Source organism: Halyomorpha halys, unplaced genomic scaffold, assembly GCF_000696795.3.
Source record: "Halyomorpha halys isolate HHAL.00 unplaced genomic scaffold, Hhal_1.1 Scaffold1001.1, whole genome shotgun sequence".
In the NCBI taxonomy this organism is placed as follows: Eukaryota; Metazoa; Arthropoda; class Insecta; order Hemiptera; family Pentatomidae; genus Halyomorpha; species Halyomorpha halys.
In genome coordinates this window covers 299,327-319,821 of record NW_027104681.1, presented here as the reverse complement: position 1 = coordinate 319,821, position 20,495 = coordinate 299,327, and the positions used below count along the sequence as shown (strand labels likewise).

The following is a 20,495-nucleotide window of genomic DNA, read 5'->3' as shown; positions in this document are numbered from 1 at the left end:
AATCCATAAACTGTTTCTAGGTAATCTTAACTGCGAAAGAATATATAAAGAAATTGAAAATTGTAAAATAGAAAAAGAAAAATAGTTAATCGAAGAAAATGAAAATTCTTAATACATCAACTACATCCATTACACCATATTTGAAGAATGTCATTTCTATTACATGAACTTATGTAGATTGGGAATGGAACAGAGTGTTTCGGATGCCCTGAATGATGACCAAAAAAACATAGAAATGGTTTTAATTTTCTTAAATAAAAATAATCTTTTGAATAAGATCTAAACCCAAAAGTTTGTATTAAAAAATTATAAGTAAATTAAATGTAATTATTAAAACTTATTTTGCAATTAAAGAATTTCGAATCTTGAAATTGAATTATAAAGTTAGAAACGTGGGTGTTTATGACCTCAGGGTTTTAAGCCCAAAAGCCCCAACCAACAACATCCATTACACCTGATTAGCTTAGTCGAATATAAACGAGGAAGGACGAGACGGGACTCAATTGAACTACAGATCAATAGACAATAAGTGTTATGACATCCAAGGACAAAATCCACATGAATTATGGAAAGACAATTTGCCCTAATATAAGCACCAATCTTCAACTTTTCAGCGATGCGTTCATGATTGAAATCCATTAATTCTACACCAGGAGTAAATTGGATCACGGGGCCTTGTAGAACGTAAGCGTGATATATGTCTACAATCTGGAGCCATGCAATTGTCTGAATTAACATTTTTTTTTTTAAACAACATTCGTAATCGAATACCGGACGCAGTCCACCCACTCCGTTAGAATGTTACCCTTGGGAGAGGCCGCGAAAAACAACGAATGCGCTAATCGCCTCCATGAGGACGAAGATATAAATCAACTTCCACAACGACAAGGCATGCGGCGACAATGGCAGGATCTCCTAGCATCAGCATCCGTCACGACCGCCCAGGTCACGTGGTCATCTCTTGGCCAATGGTAAGCTAAGCTGGGTGTCGACACCGGAGGGGTTAGCTAACCCTCGTCAGACCTTGCACAAAGTCCTCATCCGATTCAGGATCTGAGCCGGTGGCTGTCGAGCGTGAGCAGTTAAAAACACATCAAATTAGTGATACATTGTCGCTCGGTGAAAGTCCAAGAACTTGACAAACTGCAATAGTATATATTTTAGCACACTATTGCTAAAACGTAACGTAAAAAAAAAAAAATAAATAATTAAATATAAATTTGAAAGTAAAGAAGAAAAACAGAACTCATTTAAAGATATTTAGGGTTATAAAATATAATAAATACATTCAACATTCAAAAAATATCATTGCAAAGGTGGCTAGAAGAATGAAACAATAGGGGTATTCATTATGTTGTGTTAAATGAAAATTGTTTTAGGTTGAGGATTGTGAGCAGCCCTATACATTTTACAGTCCTGTGAAATGGTAAATGCATAAGCGGATTTTCCGAGCAGCTTGCTTTATAACCTTTTTCCAAATCTTCATGTCATTATTGTTTACTACTAAATTTTTTAAAATAATTTATTGCGAAATGCCTAAACTGAAGTAAAAGTGGAAGTTGTGTGAAAGTTTGGTTACTGAGTGCCTTGTTGATCTTCTAACTTGTGAAGAAAAAAATGAAGAATTTCTAATTAACAACTGTCATTACATTATTATCACTGTCATCCATTGCTTTATTAGTTTTGAAAATATCCAAATCAATACTAATACACAATCAAAACACAAACTAAGAGGAAGTAACCTAACACAACAAACAAAATTGTGACGAGCTCAGCTGGCTTGTTGCATGAAGTCTTTCTCCATCTAGCAGACCCGTTTTAACATGGTAAAGGAAGGAAATATTTCTCTACTTAACATAACTTTTTCCATTTAACAGGCTTTAACATGTTAAACTAAAGATCATGAATACCCCTAGTGTACAATTCACGGAACCAGGGATTCCTTAATTGCTGAGGTAACCTTAATAGCTGTTGGCTATTAGATAAATTATTTTATTTTCATACTATTGACCTAAATGTATTTATTAGTATTTGTCAATGATTTATGGTAAGTAATTTTACAAACTTTGTAGATTATTAGGAATTCAGTTAACCTATGTATCAATCCGTAAATTTCCTTTTATTGTTTAATTTTTGTTTTATTTTTTTTAATTTAAAAAACGTTTACTCGGCACCTGGTATTACCAGAACATATTATATACAACTACCTCAACTACATTGCTCCAGCACAGATACTGGTTATGGTTTTCTTATGATATACGTGCCCACTTGCAGCTTGTGATACACACCATCCCAGGATCTTCAATCCACATATGGCACAGCGGATCCCGCACACAATAATAAATTTAATGTAACATAAGAATAATAAAATTTATTAATATTATATTTCTTTTAGTTAGATTAACTATTATCCATAAATCAGTTCCATTTGTTTTAATATTTCAATATTTCATTTTATATTCAAGTTTTTTTTTTGTTTCTTTGGTATTTTTTTATTTTATGAATTTATTTTGTTGTTTGCAGATATAGACGCTTATATTAGGTCTATTTTTTTTTTTTAATTTATTTCTAATTTTCTTTTCATATGAGCTTAATTCTGTGGACCCTTCAGTCACTTTGAGGGAGCTCATTTTTGTTATATCTTCTAATACAATTTAATAGTACCGAAATTAACCAGTAAAAATATTATAATTTTATTGTTTTCAAATTTTATATATTTATATTAATTGATTGAGAGCTATCAGTTTTAATAACAACACAACTTCAAATGATCCTTTACTCTCAACAAACTTTATTTCATTCTTGAACGTTTCGGCAATTATGAAGGAGACAACATCATTATTAATTTGTTACATATTATTAAAAACGTTTTTTATTGAAGGCCAATTACCCACGTCAATAAAAAAAAGACAATTTCAATATATCAACAACTTTTTTTAAAATTTGTCTTCCCAAATCACTGTTGTGGTAATCGGCTAAGGGGCAAAACGTCGGAGAGTGAAATAAACTTAGTTGAGAGTAAATGGATAATTTGAAGTTCTGTTGTTGTTATAATTTTTGTTCATTTTCCAGTCGGGCTAAAATCGTAAAGGATCGCCTTACGTAATGTAGTGACCGGACGTCTTTCCTGGTTTCACCATGGCGAATGATGACTTCTGGGTCAGAATTTGAAATATCACGGGCTTAAAAGTCTCTACCTGCGATTCACTATTTTTAATGACAAAGAAGATAAAGATTCCTGGGAGAGGTTTTGGCAGTTCCGTGTGTCTCTTGTCATTTTCACTTCCTTCTTCCGCGCGATTAATCAATGACATTAAAAATAAAATCTCATTATATCAAAATATTTATATATGATTTTCATTACTAATACCACCTTTACCTGTAATTGGTAACCTAATATAATTCCTTTTTTTAAGGAACAAAGGTATTTTATTTAAGTTTGGCCAGTTCATGTCCCATTTTCGTTGGTGGCAATCGAAAACGTAAGTTAGACACCCTTGGTCCAAGACCATTCAATGCCAGATAAGATGGTGTTCAATCTGTAGGTAATCAGATTTATAAGGATCCTCATTTCTAGTTGAGCTAGCTAAACAAATATTATATCAAGCCTCAACCATTCAAGTGCAAATGTAATAAATACGTATTTTAGCAAAAACGCATGTGCCTCCATACACAGAAAATTTCATATACATGCAATCCCTCTGTTCTGTGGGCAGGCTCCCAGGACGAAAATTAGTCACCAGTTATTTTACCTACCCACTATATTAATTATTTTTAGTTCATTTGATTTCTATAGTTATCAGCGCACTGGATGATGAAAATATAATTTTTGATTATAATATTGGTTCAGTTTTATAAATGAATACTCAAATTTATATTCCTGTAAAGAAGAGGTTCCCAACCTTAGTAGACTGCGGACCACTAAGCCCAAAATTAAACCAAATGCGGCCTACCACAACTCCCGACTTGGGACAAAGAGGAGGCCTCGAAAAATACTAGGAAATTAGGTTGTTTCAAATTGCTTTTTTAAATCAGTTTTACTATTCATTTACCTGTTTAAACTTTTCGTTTATCATCCTGGTTAAGCAGGAAAGATAAATAATAAAATAATTCTAACAATAAATCGTCAGAAAGATATGTGTTACCATCCCTATGGTTGTGGATACTTATTGCCAGCGTGCCACTAATTGGAAACTACTGTTTTAAAAAAATATGGATGAATTCATATGCCATTCCTGTAAAACGTCATCACTACCAATGACTAGTTTCTCTACACGCCTGTAATACTCCATTTTAACTGAGATCCAATTTACAAAATGTATTATAATTTTCAGTTGTAAATAGCAATAAATAAATAAATGAAAAAAAATTAATCAACATAATAACCGAGAAAAAAAAAATAATCACCAAATTCATTTCAACTGGCGGTGCCGAATCCGGCCTGGGGCGTTGACTTTTTTCACTGAGTGGCGGTCCCACAAATTGATCCCCAGACATGGTTGGGGAGTATAGATACAAGGGTTGATAATTATTTCTCAATTAGAGGCATTATTTGTAGAATTAAAACATAATTAAAAAAAGCCATGTGTACCTCCTACAGAGGTAAAGATACTGATGAAATAAAAACGTTTTTAAAAAATCTTTTTTAGGTTTCATACATTAATGTACTCTGAATTCGACAGCATACCAATAGTAACTGATTAACAATTCAAAACCTGTTATATAATCCAGAATTATATAATACAGCTTATTATATATTTCGCTTATAATACCTAATAACTCAGTAATGACCTAAAGAGCTTATTATACTACCCAAAGGGCTGGTGTAACCAGATCAGATATAGACACGATTGGTCCAGTATCGTGACTCGGCGAGGGATATAAGTAGCATTTCCTTTCTAAATTGTAAATCGTGGCCGCCGGAATACGCTCCGGTCCTGCGTGAATGGCGGAACCTTGCCGTCGTTCGTTCGCGACTGTTGCTCGTATATCTAAACCCGGATTGTGTTCTAGAAGTGGCAAATATTCCGCAATCAGGAAACGTACATTATGGTAGCCACACCACAGGAGTTATATTTATTTTTAGAGATATATAAGCGTTTTGATTAATGAAATTTGACATGACTTGAGAAGAAAGATGTAATTACTAGGATCACAACGATAGTTGAATCTAAGGCCCCGAAGCTACCAACTTTAAAGCCAGTTATGCAGAACACTATGAGTGTATGTAACAACGTTTATCTGAACTTGTTGAAAAAGAAAATCATACTGACTCGGATATAAACATTTATTTGGCCAGATTAACGATTTATAACATAAACATATAATCAAAATATAGATTCATTAATATAGATCAAAATTTATAAATACAATTATTAAAATAAATAGCCTGCAATATTAAAATCAATAATATATAGGAAGAAACAAATTTTCGAATACTAATAATACATATTATACAAGATAAAATACATTACCGTGTAACAACTTTACTGTAGTGGTAACTCCGATTAGTGAGAGGCAAAATGAGTCGGTCCTGACGAAAGGATGATATACTCTGATAGGTCACATTATAAGAAGTAATTTCTGTCTGAATGTAGTATTGGGCTATTGACACAGGCCCTACTCTCAAAGTTGCCAAATTTGGTAGGCCCACGTCTATACTGACTCAATAACATATTAAACAGTCAAATTCTATTCAGAATTAATTATCACATTATAATTGTCAAACGCAGTGAACTGTACTAATCGCAATTAATTGTCATGATGCATTAACATCAAAATGGCCTCACAGCACTGTACGAACACTAACGGATCTGGTTGTGGATTATATCCATTAAAATTAACAATTAACTACATTTAAACCACAATGGCCAAACGAACACTGGACGCAGACTGGGCTGGTAATAAGTTATAATAGTCACGAGTTATAGTCGGTCTGTTGCTAAGTGAAGCCTGCCAAACAACCCTCAACAGCTGTTTTCCTTATTTTTAAATATTATAATACAAACTTTTCTCTTAAATGAAACTAAACTTCTAGACCTAAAGGCCTATCTGGATATGTGGAGTTGAGCTTTGGGGCTCCACTAAACCATCTAATTTAATTTCTTCCTTATATACTGCTTGCAGTCCAAAATCCTTAATGCTCCTTACTTTGTCACAAACCAAGTCATCCATCGGGACATCAATGTTCCATATGTTGCTGAATCAGAAGCAGAACCAGATACCAATACTTCCATGATAAACTTCCCAACCACCCAAACCCACTTGTATCAAATTTGGCTTCACCTTCAAAAGTCTTCCAAGGCGTCTGAAAAGAATATGGCCTCGAGATCTTCTCCTCTAGAAATGTTATTGGAGTTCTATCAATGGGTAGATTCTTCACATGTTTGGATCATGTCATTTTATCACTAACATCATATTTACTTAATGTATATATTTTTAAACAATAAATAAATTATAAAAAAAAAAATTGAATTAATCAAAACCTTGAAACAATTATCAATAATCTGCAATGGTTTTCTTCACTATATTCATTCCTAATGGCAAGTAACTCGTCATTGCCCGTAATAGGATGTCCATTCGATTTTATTGTTCAATCGCTTTTAGCATTTTGATTAGAAATTCCTGGCTGAGGTAGCCTTTACCTGTCTTCAATCTCCTCCACTTACACCGTGGATCGTTGAAGCCTTCATCGCTATTCAACCATTCTCTGAAGCACTAGTGGCAATAATTTCCACCTAGATTTTTTTTGTTAGGCACTAACAAAGTTGACACCAATCAGTTTTAATGTTTATCCTTGGTATTAATGGATCATTGCAATATTCATCCTTACAAGCTCTCTTGAACTAGGGATATTATATCAGTTAAAATTGTAAAATATGTTTCCAGCATTGCTTACCGTCAATTTTTCTCCAGAATCAAACATTCATTTTGATTCTGGCCTAACAACACAGCTTAGCAGAATTTGGTATACCGTTTTTGTTGTTTTTTTTTAACCGAAAATGCAGGTCCATGATTAAAGCAACATACTTATAAATATAATCTGTGTAGTTACATAGGCCTGCGAAGTTTCATATCGAAACTATTAATAAAGTTTTGGAATGCGATAGTTCTTGTTAAATCCCTTATTAATCCTGCTAATGAATATGGTATAGTCATTCGAATCAGACCTGAGAAGTTTATACTGATTTAGCTCCAAATCTCAAAGCTAGAGGATGTGGTTAAGAAGAAGATGGTATCTTCGTTATGTAAGATCGCATGTTCTTAACTCTGCTTTAAGGGGATCTGTATAGAATTAAATATGATGAAGTTAAAATTTCAATAAGTACAATGTTTTTTTTCTCTTCACATTACTATCCATATTGATCAAATACGATATTGACAATCATCCTAGTGTTACCTGATAGTAATATTAATCAACATTATAACATGTAACACATGAAGGAGAACCAAATCCTGTTATAATCAACAAAAACACTCTAGGTTAAAGTGTATTACATTTTTCTCATGTCCACAAGCTGGTCACTATTCTAAAATGCAGATAAAAAAAGTTGCTTATTGCATAAAAAAACTTCTCTATTCACTATTATTTAAATTGTCATTTACACGAACCTGTTTCCTGGCCTCTGGTAATATATATTGTTTATTTTTATTACGTATCAATACATTAAATAATTTTCAACGTAACATCGTCTTTACACATTTTTAACGTTGCTGTCTAATTTAAACTTAGATAGGAGTTTACGTTTAAAGTAATTAAATTTATAACTATATTCACCTTCATATTGATGTTTGTTAATTTGTTTTTATATTTAAAACATAACAATAACAAAAAACCCAGTATTTCTTTCTGATCTTTGACCCATGAGATAATGAAGTATAAAAGGTAAAAGCCCTTATCATCCTCGTAATTTCGATTCTCCCTCTGTGATACAGTTAATGAATTCAGCTAAACATCGAAGAGCAAAAGCTGCAGCTTGAATGATTGTGCAAAATATTTTCCTCACCAAAACTAGATTATAAATGACAGGCCCTAACGTATTGAAAGAAAAAGATAAAGGTTTTACTGATCAAAATATTTCTATTATTTACACTTTTTAATATAGTCAGTTATTTTATTCATTCTATTATTAACTCAACTTTTTCCTACGAAGTTGAGAAGCATGCATAGGGTTAGCATTTTCATTGGAGATATTTCTCTAGGTGATGTCACCATCTTTATAGCTTTACGCCGTTTTTCAGTTTCACGTAGCTTTATGGCGTTTTGAAATATTGCTGGATTTAACTATTTTAATGTCTTCTCCTCCCGTTTTAAGAAAATATTTCAAACGTGATATAGCACCGTTGCTCCCAGTGGGTCTTAGTGGGGCGGGTCCGGCCGGGAAGGATTTCCCGAATAACGCCTGTGCAACATAACAGAGATAGAAGTGATGAATACGGATAGTTGATGTCAAAGACAAACGAACGAGAAAGAAACATAATGTAAGTCTTTAAATTTATAAATAATGATGCCAGTTTTGAGCAAAGAATAAAATAAATAAATAATAACAAATAAATAGAAAAAAAGTTTAAAACATTTAGAAGAGGAAAAGGTACATAGCTTCGTCCTTCTGATCAATTGGCTATTTCAGTAGATATAAATAAGAATGATTAAAATCTCAAGGAAGAGATTGGCCCAGTGCGAATTAACGAACGGTTTTCATAACTGTTTAATAACTCGAAGCAGATCGCTATCGAATGTTAAAGGCTCTTGTATCCCTGATGATCGCTAAGTAATTATTCAGAACGGCGGCGAAGACCTCGGATAGTCCTCCGACCATCATCATGCTGAAGGAAACCGGGATCCAGCTCAGCGGAGTATCGCCTTAGTGCTACGGAAGAGATTGGGTCAAGTACACAACCGCTATGTGATCCTTCATGAAGATTGCACTTAATAATTGGCTCCTATGCATAAATTTTATTTAGTTATTTATTTCGATGCTTTCATGTCTTCCAGGAAAATACGTGTTTTATTTACTTTAATTGCTCTCTACCTGGTCATTCCTGGACGTACAAAGGGAACGGAAGGAGAGGGGAGGTTATTTAGAGGTAACCAACCTATTATAACCATAGTGGGATGGTCAAGTTCTCATTTCTTAGGACCTTCTTTTTTTTTTTTTTTTTTTTATATCCCCCTCCCTTGCCATTTCTGGCATACGGGGTGCGGGAGCAGTGGGGTAGTGCGTTGGAGTTTGCGCGTGCCACTACTCCCTAGGATCACCAATTTTTTCCTTTCTTATTCTTTTGTTAATTATTCAATTAATGTTTTTTTTTTTTTTACTGTAGTGCAGCCCAGCGCTCGTCTAATGGAGTTGCACCTTGTCCACTGCATCCCTCTGGGTGCCCCTTGCAGTTACCAGGCTGGTCCAGCCCTCCTGGGCTCAATCCGGGTCAGCTTCCTCATCTTCTGGTGGCTCGCCGATGTTGGGCGGTCAAGTCCTTCCCATCGTGTAATGAGTGGGGCCCACCACCTCCTTCCACCCCTAAATGAACTCCTTGAAGAAGGGATAATTCTCTCCTTCTATCAAACTGGGAAGGTCCGACTCGGCGAGGGCGTAAATCCCGGTCTTTCTCGACAGCCTGGCTCGGTGTCCTTCCATGGCAGAGCAATCTATTATTACGTGTTCTGCTGTTTCAGGAACTCCGCACGTTGGGCACCGCGGGTCGATGTTCTTTCCAAAGCTCTGCAGCTTTCCCCGAAACCCCCCGTGTCCTGTTAGGATCTGTGAGACCCAATAGTCTGGGAGGACCCATTTAGCCTTCAATCTAGAAAAGACGGTAGGGGAGAATTTTCTCAAAGTAGCGCCCTTCTGGCTTGCTACCCACCGTCCATTCCACTTTTTTATTGAGTCCTCTCGCAGTATTTTCTTCCATAAGTTAGGAGTCTCACCGATCCTCTCTCGGAGCTCCTCCGGCAGCCCTTCTAGTTCCTGCCTCTTAACTTCATATTTAAGCACATCCTCCCTGAGGATGAGGTCCAGGGGTATCGCTCCGGCCAGCACTTGCACCGCCTCATGTGACACCGTTCTGTATGTCTTCGTGACCCATTTCTTAGGACCACCACAAAATAAAAGCCAAGCTTCCAGAATAGGACCTAGCCCGCGCCACCAAAGTTCCGAAGTTGTTTAAACCGATGCCCCAGTTTGATGTAACACGAGTATAATTAACATCTAATTGCGACTTATAAAACAATTAAAATAATTTAATTGTAAAGAGACACCTTAAAAGTTAGAATTTACAAAACAATTATAGTTCTCACTATTCTTTTTGGGCGTGAAACATGACCTCCTACACTAAGAGAAGAACAACGCCTTAAGGTTTTTGAAAATAAAGTATTACCATATATTCAGACCGAAAAGGATTAATTAAGGCTTAGCAGTTATAGAGCGTACCTCCCCAACAGTTTGGTATTTTAAAAAAAACACTTAAAGATGAGCACCGAAAAAAGTAAAGAAAAAAGAAAATTATTATATTTAATAACTTCTTGGAAGTAATTTAACTCATTATTAAGATAGAAAACCATATTCTGCATTAATGTTCACAATTGAAGACAATAAAAAAAAAAGTATAATCTAACTACTAAACTTGTAAATTCTTCCTGCAAAAAATATATTCGTGCAATAAAAGTTGTAATAGTAAATTGTAAGAAAATAAAAACCCTCCACCTATGTATTAAAATATGCATTCGTTTATTTAATAAATCTATTCTCTCTTCAATCATTAAACACGAGATCATTAGCTATCGTGAAAATCCAATCATGAATGAGAAGTGGAGACGACAAAGACAACAGCTAAGTCGCCATTGAGCTAGGTCACTCTACCAAATGCCAACGTACTCATCTCCGGGTCAAGGCGCACCGTTCATTCACTCCCAGTATCACGCGTCTTTGTGACGATTCTTACAGCCATGCTAAAAAAGAGTTAACAAAATGCCCTAATACCTATTGTTAGTACACAGTACACCATTCAATACTTATTATTTCGACAAATTCAAGCAGTACTTTTAGAATCAAACATTAGGGGTATTCATGATCGTTAGTTTAACATTTTAAATGGAAATAATTGCCTTCTTTTGCCGTGGTAAAACGAAATAACATGTAACATGGCTGATAGTCTGTTACTTGGTCTGTTAAATGGAGAATGACGTCACACAATAGACCAGTTGAGCTCGCCACCATTTTTGTTTGTTGTGTCAGGTTATTTCATTCGTGTTTGTGCTAGTTATTATTTCATACCCCTGGTATTAAATCACAATGGATACCTTTAATAATACAACGGAAAAAAAGAAGAAGAGGTATTAGCAGGCCGCCTTGTGTTGGATAGGGAGCGATTTGAAAAGGAAAACATTGCGGAGGAGCTGAATCTTCGTAAAATCAAAATACAAAAAAAAATTAAATTAAAAAAATTAAAACTAGAGCTTTTAAAGAAGTCCGATTGACAAAATAATTGAACTTAAAAATATTTATAATTATTTATGTATTCTTACTTATGTATATATTATTATTTATGTATCATTAATTAAATAGAGCAATTATACTTTATAAAAAGTGGAAATCATTTAAGACCAATCATTTCGTGTATAATAGTTTCAGATTGAAAGTAGTTCACTCTCAAAAGAGATTTAAGCCTATCTTCATCCAAGTTTGGTAATACTGAAGATCTGTAGTGCGTAGATTTTAATACAGATCCCCTGAGAAAAGGAACTGCATATCTGAACCATAGAACATGGAAAATACTTTCAATACAGTTGTCAATTAGCTCATCTTCATTCTCTTCCTCACAAGTTTGAAGATCAATAAGACACTCATAAGCTAAACTTTCACACAAATTCCACTTTTCACTCACTCTAGGCATGTTGTAATAAATTGTTTAAATCAAAACTGAAACCTAAATCAAATTCGAAGTAAACAATAACATGAGGCTCTGGGAGGAAAGGTTATAAACATAAAGGCTTATAAAACAAGTTGCTGAGAAAATCCGCTAGGGGATCTTATGCATTTAACGTTTAATATGACTTCAAACAGGGCTGTTCACAATCCTATAGTTATAATATTTAACATGGTAAAACATTTTACATTTAACACAACATCATGAATACCCCTATTTTACAACATATTATATTAAGAAATTTAAACAGTATAAACAGGTAACTGAATAAAAGGGTTATTTATTCATAACCCTGCCCTGCCTGTTTAAAGGGGTTAAGTTCCAGCTCGAAAATTCTAAGAAAATAAAGTTCATTTTTATTTTTTTTTTGAGCTTATTTTTTGAAGTGTACAAAGTCCCTCCATTGAATCAACCTTTTAACGAAATCAGTAATTTGAAAAAAATTACCATGCGAAATAGTTATATAGTTATATATATTATATCGGCAAGATAGTTAAATTAGCCGTGAAATATAATTAGGAATCCTAGGTTCTGAAAATAAATTGTAAGCTGCAACTAAGATATTTTCTCCAATGAAGTTTTAGAGGAAAGTAAATAATGTTGCTTATCTCGTGGGTAACTAGATGAATAATCACTCCATAGAGGAAGTAATTTCGAATGACCTCGATTTTAATGAAGTTGAAACGTTTAGTTTAGACTGGTAATTAACCTAACTAAAACATCATAGAATAACGACAAAAGCTTTATATTTTATAAATGATAGCAAAAAAAAAAAAAAAAGAAAAGAACGTTGATAAAAATACAAAAATTTCTCAATAGCTATTTGATTTTTGACTCAAAAGATTTTTGAAATAATATATGTAAAGGATGAATAATATTTGTCGCTAGCTCTTTATTTTTCTATAAGTGTTATTTTGATGTCGTTTTGGTCACCGATAAGTCATTATGATAAATAAAACAATAAAAAATACCATAGATATAATAATAAATCATATAAAAATACTAATCCGTTACAATTAATGACAAAAACTTGGATAAGTTAAGAAGCTTCAATAATCTATTTATCCGAAAATAAAGTCATTTCAGAAAAGGAGGAATTTAATCATTAAAATTATTTCAATATTATAAAAATAATAATGTTAATCAATATGTAAATATAAAAATAGACGTGTTTAGTGTATTCCACTTTACAGCCATAACTGCCAGGCCCAAACAACTGCTTCTGGAGTATGGTATTAGTCACGAGTCCATCCACCGTGCACTAAGTAGTTTTGGTGTAGCCTGGGATATCTTTATATTTTGTCTAATTAATATGACTCCATACCCATGGAAGCAGTTACAATTAAGTTTACATCAGAGGAGGCGATAACAGGGCACGCTGGGGCGAGGGTTCCAAAAGTCTTAGTTCAGACCTTTGTGGGTTCGATTACCATCTGGGTCAGTCAATATTTAATTTCGCGGTAGTAAGCGATATGAATTTCTCCATTTGGCTGAATAGGTTCTCAATGGAAGACCTCAGTTTCCAAGTTACGACATTATCACGTCAATATTAAAAAAACGTATATTCTACTGAAATTGGATTTAGTTAGATGACTTTAAAATTTACATTTTGAAACAGTACAGTTTTTTTATTTCAATATAGGAATACAACTTATTCATCAAACAATTTTCTTCAATATATAATTTATTTTGATATTTTACATTAAAAAATTAATTTAAATATGTATCTATATGTATATGTATGGTAAAAACATATAGTAAAATTTTAAAGTAGACTAAAGTTTCGATATAATTAAGTTCGAATATCTTGTTCTTCTTTTGCTTCTCTCCATAGTGCCCAAACAGCGTAGGGGAGCTTTCAACCACCGGCTTTCTCTATCAGCAGCTAGGTTCCTAGCCAGAGGAAGATCTTTCCTTCTTGCTCTGCAAAGCCTGTCAACGTACTCCAGGTAAGACGGATCCTTGGCCGTCCACAAGGCCTTGTGTCATCCAGTAAATACTCTATCGTTTTTAGGGGGTCCCAATGTTCCTCCATTCCAATAACGTGGCCGAACCATTTCAATTGTCGTGTCTGCAGAACCTCCCTCCCTGAGCCAATCCCCATTTCCTGGCGTATCCTCTCATTTCGGACACGATCTCTCGTCGTCTTGCCCACCGTTCTTTGCAGAAACTTCATTTCTGCAGAAGTGACTCTCCTGTCGGTCCGTCAATATCCAGCTTTCAGTTCCATTCAAGAGTATCAGCAAGTATACAAACTCGTGGATTTGCTTGACATTGCTACCTACCTCTCGCTTCCCTATTAAAGTATTTTCGATCTTGTAATAGACTGGTTTAGCCTTCCTTATCCTGTTTGATATTTCTGAGTCTATTTTCCCATACCTGTCTGTTATAGTTCCTAGGTAGGTGAAATCTGCAACCACTTCCATTTCTTCCCAGTTACAATATATATGATGATCTTCTACTTGTCTCCCCACTTGTGATATCTTGCTCTTGCTGGTATTTATTCCCGTTCCTTTCCGGTAGAGCTCTTCGTGCCATTCAGTCACTGTCTGCTGAAATTTATCAGGAGTGTCCGCGACAATAACAATATTGTCCTCGTAGAGGAGTTGCATGACCACCGGGCGAAGGTTTCTACGGCCCAGGAATGCCCTTTCAGTTCTTCTTTTACAGATGGCAGTCACTTTAACGATGTACAGTAAAATAGTAAGGGACTTAGACTGCCACCTTGTTTGACCCCTCTTGCTATGCTAAAGCAATCAGATTCCTGTCTGTTCAGCCTAACTATTCCTTCTGGGCTTTGATGAGTGGATTTAATTGCGTCCACCAATGTCAAGGAAGGTTATGTACATACATTTGTTTCTATCCCAGGATGTTAGGAGTACACTTTGCAGAGAGACACTATGTATCGAATATGTTCAAAAAGTATAAATAAATACATTTCTAAAAATACAAACATATATTTGCTATCAACAACTTTTAAGATTAAGGAATTATAAAATTTAATTTTTTTTTTTATTATTTAGAATAAGAAAACTCGTCACTGAACAGTTTTGGTATCCCATATAGACCAGTTATCGTCTCCTAGTTAATACATTTAGCTGACACATATGGCACCGGTCTATTATTTTTTGGAAACAATGTTTATTTTTTTTTAAAATATATGTTTATTTGGAAACTACTAGAAATAAATATTTAACCTAAAAGAATAAATATACACATAAAAAAAAAAAATGTTGACCTATAAAGGATTCATCACTTCATTTAATATTATTCCTTCTATTCTTCTTCATTACTGAGTTTAATTAACGAGTAATGGGTGAAGTTTCCATTTCGTGAGACCACCACAGAAACAAAAGTAGACCCCACCGGCCAGATTTGAACCTATATCGATGCTAATTTCCCTCAACTACCAACGGACCTCATTTTAATAACGTCTCCTTTGTGCTATTATAGAGAGTAAATTCACGTCAAATCATTATTACTTCTGGATTTTCTTTTTATGAAGTCTGGTAAATCAATTTCAATAAAAATTTTTTGACGTTAAAATACTTCCAATTTGCAACTTCCAACTTTTAAATTAACATATTGCTGCATAACGTTTCTGGACTATTGTCCTATATTCATGTACTTTAAAAAAAGAAATTTCCAAGCAATGTAGATATGACATGATTTCCTTTGTGAAATACAAATTTTGACTAATTATGAGATTATTAAAGTACATTAATGTGCGACAACAGTCCCGAAACGTTGTGCAACAATATGCTAATTTAAAATAAATTACATTCAAATTGGAAGTTTTTTAACCTCAAAAATTTTTTATTGAAATTATTGCTTCTATATTCAAAGGTTTGATGGATTTCTCTATAAAGAAAGTAGTTCTCTGTACATATGAAAATTTAATTAAATTTATGAGAAATCATTTGAAGAGCAGATAGCTTTGTATTACCATAGCTCAGAGATTGGACTGAGTAGTAAAAACAAAAGTAGTTTCCTTGACTCATGGTTGGACCGACCGTGGTCAATAATGAGGTTACGAGACCAGGCTTCTATAAGTCCCTCTTACCAAATCCAAGCGTTGAAGTAACGACGCAGATATTGTTTCCATCAACATCGAAAAAATATATGTGAAGTACAAATATATTTCTGCCAGATTTTGGACAAGTCGTATTTCATACGCCCTGGTAATACAGCCCGAAAACCAGTTCTACGTCTTGCCAAAGAGCTCATATTTTTTTTTTATATCTAATGACCATGTTACGAATGACAGAGCTACATATCGCCACTTCCTCTGACCCTGGAGGCCCACTTTCGCATCCAGTGAAAAACGTCTTTTTAACCAGCTTAAGACACTTCCAAAATTAAGATCATGTCAGATTGAGTAGTCGTACGTCGTGAAATTATGAACAGCTTTGGTAGGTAAACACATTCATAACAAGTAATTTACAAAAGTACATCTTATGTAGATCGTCAAAAGTAGAAACAACTGGACTTCTTGACCATTATCGTGATAATCGTTTCTTCAAAAGTGTAATTATCTCAATTATATATGACACATTAGTTATAGTACAAGAGTCCAAGAGGAGAAAAAAGAAAGTTATCTTTCTCTATTTTTGATTACAAGTCAAAATTGATGAGTCTGCCATGTATAGGTAGGGGGAATAAAAATGGCGGCTGTTTGAAAACGATAAAAAAAAAATAATTTTTCATTAGGTTCTCTATATCTTAAAAAGTAGGAACAACACAAGAAAACCTAAGAGAACGTCATTTAAAGATGAGCAAATTTGCTAAAATATGAGCCCTAAAAGAGATATTTACGTTAAATAGTTCTCGATATATAGCTTTTTAAAAAGCAACAGTTCATAAAAATGTTGTATGGGACGAACTGAAAGATCAGTAGTTAGTGAATTTATTTTGAAAAATCTATATCTCAAAAACCATTTGACGTATAGATGTCTATTAGCACTCAAATCAGTTAGTTAGATAGTTTAATGGAGCTATAAAGTAGTTTATGAAGTTTATCTTCGTAGGAGTAATAGTTTTCATGAAATTAGCTAATATAAATTGATTTTTAGTTGTTCGGACAAATTTTTATTTGCCAAATTTATATTCATATTTGAATATCATAAAAACTACTACCCCTACAAAGATAAGTGTCATTAACTACTTTACAGTAAGTTAAATTTACTTTATTTTGATGGTTGGCAGACCATTGCATATATGCATCTTATGGATCTAGAGACATATTTTTTCAAAAATCCAACATTTTATACGAACAACTAGAAATTAACATTTTGTGAGTTTATTTTGTCAAATATCATAAATTAAACTTATTGTCCGAACAACTATAAATCAATTTATTTTAGCATATATCATGAAAACTACTATTCCTACGAAGGTAAATGTCATAGACTTCTTATAGTCCATTATACTAGCTTTAATTTGAGTGCTAATAGACATCTGTACGTCACATAGTTCCTGAGATATAGATTTTTAAAAATAAATTAACTAACTACTAATCTTTCAGTAGATTTTTAAAAAAATTGGTTTTTTAAAAAGCTATATCTCGAGAACTATTGAGCGTAAATAGCTCTTTTAAGGCCAATATTTCAGCAAATTTACTTTTCTTTAAATAATGTGCAGACTCATCAATTTTGACTATTAATTATACATAGGTTTCATTAATGTAATCAAAAATTGGGATGAGATAACTGCCTTTTTTCCTTCCCGGCTCTTGTACTATTATGCCAAGATATAAAAGTAAGGAAAACCGACATTGGGTCCTTGCTTTTTTTTTCTTTAATGCAATGAACGAGTATGTAATATATTTGGGCGTTTCCAATTTTTAGTAGATGTTGTAAAACATGTTCAGAAGTATAAAATTAAAGAAAGATAAATATATGTTCTTAACTACGAATATCAAAATTTATGAATAGCATTTCCTAACTCCCTGTGTTGTCACAGTTGACGATTTCACATATTTTAAAAATGCGTGAGAACGAAACTAGCCTTTTTATTAATTCGAAATGTGATGGGTTATAAAATATCTTGCTTTACCCAAAAATAACCCTACGAATATGATATCATGCTATTTAATTACCTTGTTCACTTCCTTCATATTTTTGAACCTTTAACTAAACACACAATAAAGAATTTCACTACACTCTATGCCTAGAACAACATTGCTTCGACATCACCGCCTATTGACATATACTTCAAGTCTGTCAGTGAGTCATTGCTCCGGTAGCAAGCGATAGATTTGGATTTATCATAAAGGTACTTCAAGACACCCTCTTGCAGAGACCTCGACAAAGCTGCCCTTGGAGTCGTGGCTATTCACTGCAGCTCAGGTATGTAATATATAAAAGAAAATGGTCAAATAGTAATTAAACAATTTATTGTGAGCCAACTTTGCAGGGTTTCATGAGGGCTTTCTGAATGAAATAAAGCTATAGAAAAATTGAGCTAAAAAATAAAAACTTTTATTACTATTAGTTATTTTGATAATATTTCATTTATAAAATAACAACTATATGGTAGAAATAAAATTGTTTCCGACAATCCAAAAACTTTTTTTGAGTAATTAGTATATAAATAATATTAGTTTTAAATCAACAGGAAAAAAGTGCCAAAGAGAATTTCTGATTATCCTTGAATACATGAATGATATGATTAGTCAGCATTTTTAATGAAAAATTAGTTAAAAATAATGAGCTTGGTTTCGACAAGTATTTTTAAAAATAATATTTTCTTCCGAAACCTGAACTATGAGAAAATAACCCTCGTATATATAATAAGGGGGATATTTAAAATTACAAATTTATTTTTCACATCACAAAAAAAATTAAATAAAATAAATTATAGTTAAATTTGATTATTGAAATCATTTATTATATTTTGAATCGTTAACATTAGTTCTGAGGATGGAATCTCTGAAAGATCAAATAAAATTACTAATTTGTGTTCAAGTGAAATCACAAGTATGAGGAAGTCATAGTGCCATTCATTTTCATAAATATTAATTTCATTAAATAAGTCCCACCAAATCACATTTACCCTTCGTCGTAAACCTTCGTCTTGCCCTACAGTATCTTTTAATAATACCCCACTCATTCCTGTTGAACAAATCCGTTACTTAGGACTAAATCTGGACAAACGACTGACATGGAATCCTCATACAAGACTGAAAAGACAGGAAACTGCTCGTCGATTTCGACTATTACAACATTTACTAGACAAACGGTCAAAACTTCCAATCCATTACAAAAGACTGATCTACATGACTATTATAAGCCCTATTTGGACATACGGAGTTGAGCTATGGGGCACCACTAAACCATCTAATTCCTCTCGAATCCAATCCTTACAGTCCAAAATCCTTCGTAAAATCCTTAATTCTCCTTACTTTGTCACAAATCAAATCATCCATCAGGACCTCAATGTCCCCAATGTTGCCGATTTGGCCAGAACAAGATACCAATCCTTCCATAATAAACTTCCCAACCACCCAAACCAACTCGTTTCTAACCTGGCTTCTCCTTCATTATCTAATAATCCACCTAGACGTCTGAAAAGAAGATGGCCTCGAGATCTTCTCCTTTAGAAATGTTTTTGGAGCTCTATCAATAGGAAGATTCTCCACATGTTTTTATCATGTCATAATATCACTTACACCAAATTTACTTGATGTGTATATATGTATACAGTTGTAAATATCAATAAATAAATTATTAAAAAAAATTCTTAAAATATAATTATTTTCCTAATTTCACAAAATTAAACATAGTTGTACGATGTTCCTTAAGTCAATCTTTTAAAACGACAGAACTACTAAATTACATATTCCACGAGTGGACACTAAATCACAAATTTGACTTTTTTTTTTTAAAGAAATTACTAAGTTAATATCAGACACTAAAAAAACTGGAAAGTCGCACAAGAAACTTATCTGATCCTTCAGCATTCTTCGACCGTTCATTGGTTACTAAATAAGTATCTCAAGTTCAACGGCAAAAACAAGTTTGTCAAGTAAAAGTTACCACAAAGTTTCTCCTCGAATAATGTATTCTGGAATAACGCAAGAACAGTATGGAAAGCAAAACAGTAAAGGCTTACTAATAAAGCAATCATGAAAACAATACAGACCTAATGTATAAATAGATATAATAAAAAATATACATACATAAACTCAAGAAGGGCTTAAATACAATAAAATAAATTAAATAGTAAATTCTCAAAATAAACTTTAGGAAAAGAATACTTATTTAGTACGTTTAGGACGTTGAGGAGTGAGTAAATTAAAGGTATTTAGTGAACTGTATATGTTACTTTATGTATTATATACATATTATATATTCTATTATATTATATTAAAAAATAAATAGTAAAATCTCAAGATAAAATTTAGAAAAATAATACTCATTTAGTTCATATTCAGTGAACTATATTACTGTTCCATGACAACAATTGCTTTTATTGATAGATTAATTTGTCTTGTAAAAAAAAAAATTCATATCACATCTTTCCTCAAGGTAGTATCCTTGGTCCCATCCTCTACACCGTCTATACAGCTG

At 33.2% G+C, this 20,495-nt stretch overlaps 1 protein-coding gene across 1 annotated transcript; it reads right to left on the bottom strand.

Moving 5' to 3' along the window:
* Positions 1-14,045: 14,045 nt before the first annotated feature.
* LOC106687724 (uncharacterized) lies at positions 14,046-14,537 on the bottom strand. Its single transcript, XM_014431757.1, has one exon. It carries the CDS (start codon positions 14,535-14,537, stop codon positions 14,046-14,048), a length of 492 nt encoding a protein of 163 aa, XP_014287243.1.
* Positions 14,538-20,495: the final 5,958 nt, after the last annotated feature.

Bases quoted from the DNA above. Each gene is read 5' to 3' on its own strand.
- LOC106687724 (XM_014431757.1), bottom strand. From the start codon at position 14,537: ATGCAACTCCTCTACGAGGACAATATTGTTATTGTCGCGGACACTCCT.